The sequence below is a fragment of the Limulus polyphemus genome, unplaced genomic scaffold (assembly GCF_000517525.1).
Source record: "Limulus polyphemus unplaced genomic scaffold, Limulus_polyphemus-2.1.2 Scaffold12021, whole genome shotgun sequence".
NCBI classification, from domain to species: Eukaryota; Metazoa; Arthropoda; class Merostomata; order Xiphosura; family Limulidae; genus Limulus; species Limulus polyphemus.
Window position 1 is genome coordinate 1517 of NW_013677631.1, and position 2929 is coordinate 4445.

At 35.6% G+C, this 2929-nt stretch overlaps 1 protein-coding gene across 1 annotated transcript in view; it reads right to left on the reverse strand.

Moving 5' to 3' along the window:
• Nucleotides 1–549: 549 nt before the first annotated feature.
• LOC106476901 overlaps nucleotides 550–2929 on the reverse strand; it is a gene marked incomplete at its 3' end in the record, with an annotated part of 10419 nt that continues 8039 nt past the window's right edge. Inside the window, exons 2-4 of the mRNA XM_013937519.2 lie at nucleotides 1503–1611; nucleotides 695–1152; nucleotides 550–607 (exon numbers count right to left, since the gene is read on the reverse strand). Coding sequence (XP_013792973.2) covers nucleotides 550–607; nucleotides 695–1152; nucleotides 1503–1518 — 532 coding nt within the window. The remainder of the gene's footprint in view (nucleotides 608–694; nucleotides 1153–1502; nucleotides 1612–2929) is intronic.

The window sequence follows — 2929 nt, forward strand, 5'->3', positions numbered from 1 at the left end:
ACAAAACAGGTATTATCTCCTTGAGAATAACAAAGGAACAAAGGCAGTTACAACAAAATCTACTTACCAGCTTTCCTGACCATGAGTTATATGAAACCTGCATACATACAAACCAGTCGAGTGAGTAGCGCTAATTGCTCTGTATAAATACAGTGTTTCTTCTGAAACAAGGAAAGTTAGATTTAGTCAGTCTAGAAGAAGAGCAAGCAGTTTAAAAAGAGAATCCACTAACATTGACAGTCCTTCATTCCATCAGAGCAAATGAACACAATATGAATTCATAAAGATCTTTCTCATGACTGTTAAGTATTATTCTGTAAGAAATATCCTAATCGAATTTCCTGTTATGTTGCAGACATATCTCATTGCTCTTAAGTAAATTCAATTTTATCTGGATATACACATATTTAGTACATGTATCTCTTACTTTGTGGATGGTTTAGCTAAAATTTATTTTGATTTATATAGTGTTACATCTTAAGTTTATTGTGAAACAGTTTCATACAGTGCAGTTCTCTACACTGTATTTTAATTTTCATAAACTGTTACATCTTAAGTTTATCATTAAACAGTTTGATACCATGTAGTCCTTTACATTATATTCTGACTTCTACGCACCTTGATGAAGAATACTCAGAGTAAGTATTTTTCAGAGAACAACTATTTTTCAATGAAACAATCAATCACATTAAACACATATATACAATACCTGGGAGGACACTGTAATCTGGGGTCCATGACCACTCTGTCCGTACATATTCTGACTAGAAGCATCACTTCTGATGGCCCCACCTCCTGAAGAGGCTGAAGATTCTGAAGACAGCATTGAAACATTATCAGAAAAAGCTGAATCATTATCTGGGCTGTCAGTTCTAAGCCCAAACTCCTGTTTTTGGACTCGTCCTCCTTCATCCCTTTCCAACATATCTGCTTGAGTCTCAAACTTTGTTCCAGCAGAACTGTAATGACAAGAGAGCTGTTGAACAGCACCGGGGCCTTCTAGGGTCACTCCAGTGGCAGACTTTGATAATCTCAAGCCATCAGTCACTCCCGAAACACTCCTGGCATGGCCTCTAGGCATTTCTGTGTTAATAGTGGACTCAAGAGCACAAAGCTCTCCTAATATTGCATCCAGCTCTCCATCCTGGCTAGCTGCAAATAATTATATTGACATTTTGTAAAGAATAAGACAAAATTACTGTTCTGAAATGCATTTCATAATATTTTTCTGTTATTTCTCAATATGGAGATTATGTCAGAAAATAACTTTAAACAGATTATAAAGGACTGAAACTAACAGTAAAGATTACAGAGCTTTTAAAATAATTGAAATATATTCATGATGTTGAAAAGTGATAAGAATTATTAATACAAATCGATCAAGCCAAACACACAGGACAATAAACTGTTTTCTCTTCTACTTATACTCCTCAGGACTACTGACTTCTGTGCCACTATTTAAAACCAGATGTCTTTAGTAGCACAGTTCAATCGAAACTTACATTCTAAGTTGGCCATAGACAATCTGTAACTGTCCGTTCTTGGGGAAGGTTTTGGAATATTCTGTTTGGCTGCACCTGCTGTCTTATGACTTGGTTCATTATCCACACCCTATCATGATGACAAAAATATTATGTTTTTGCAGTGGTCTTTTCTTAAGCAAAGTTCACTAACAGTTTATGAAAATTAAAATACAGTGTAGAGAACTGCACTGTATAAAACTGTTTCACAATAAACTTAAGATGTAACAGTTTATGAAAATTAAAATACAGTGTAGAGAACTGCACTGTATAAAACTGTTTCACAATAAACTTAAGATGTAACAGTTTATGAAAATTAAAATACATCTTAAGGTAGTAAACAGGATATGTAATCACTCAACTTCTCTGACAACAGAGTGAAACAGGATATGTAATCACTCAACCACTCTGTTGTCAGAGAAAAACAACTTCCTCTAATATTTCATCATTATAAACTTTGCTGTTGGAATTAGCATTTTATAATGTGACTAATCAACTGTTTTTCAAAGAGTTTTATCATTAATCTGTCTCTAAAAATTCTTTGATAGATTGTTTAGGCAGAGTAAACTGGAATAGATTGCAACTGTCTGTTGTAAAAAACCTGTCTTTAAAAATGTTTTTTGTACAGTACTTCATTGTAAGCTCTCTACATTCTATGACATTTCTTCATTGTTTCTATTCAATCCTCACAGAAAGTAGTTCAGCTTACACTTACTTATTGAATTCTCACTTCTGAATACTTTAATCTTATATTTCTGCCACTAACACAAGTTTATTGTGACCATTCTTCTGCCACTAACACAAGTTTATTGTGACCATTCTTCTGCCACTGACACAAGTTTGTTGTGACCATTCTTCTGCCACTGACACAAGTTTATTATGGTCATTCTGCTGCCACTGACACAAGTTTGTTGTGATCATTCTGCTGCCACTGACACAAGTATGTTGTGACCATTCTTCTGCCACTGACACAAGTTTGTTGTGACCATTCTTCTGCCACTAACAAAAGTTTGTTGTGACCATTCTTCTGCCATTGACACAAGTTTATTGTGGTCATTCTTCTGCCACTGACACAAGTATGTTGTGACCATTCTTCTGCCACTAACACAAGTTTATTGTGGTCATTCTGCTGCCACTAACACAAGTTTATTGTGGTCATTCTGCTGCCACTGACACAAGTTTATTGTGGTCATTCTGCTGCCACTGACACAAGTTTGTTGTGATCATTCTTCTGCCACTGACACAATTTTGTTGTGATCATTCTTCTGCCACTGACACAAGTTTGTTGTGACATTCTTCTGCCACTGACACAGGTTTGTTGTGACCATTCTTCTGCCACTGACACAAGTTTATTGTGACCATTCTTCTGCCACTGACACAAGTTTGTTGTGACCATTCTTCTGCCACTG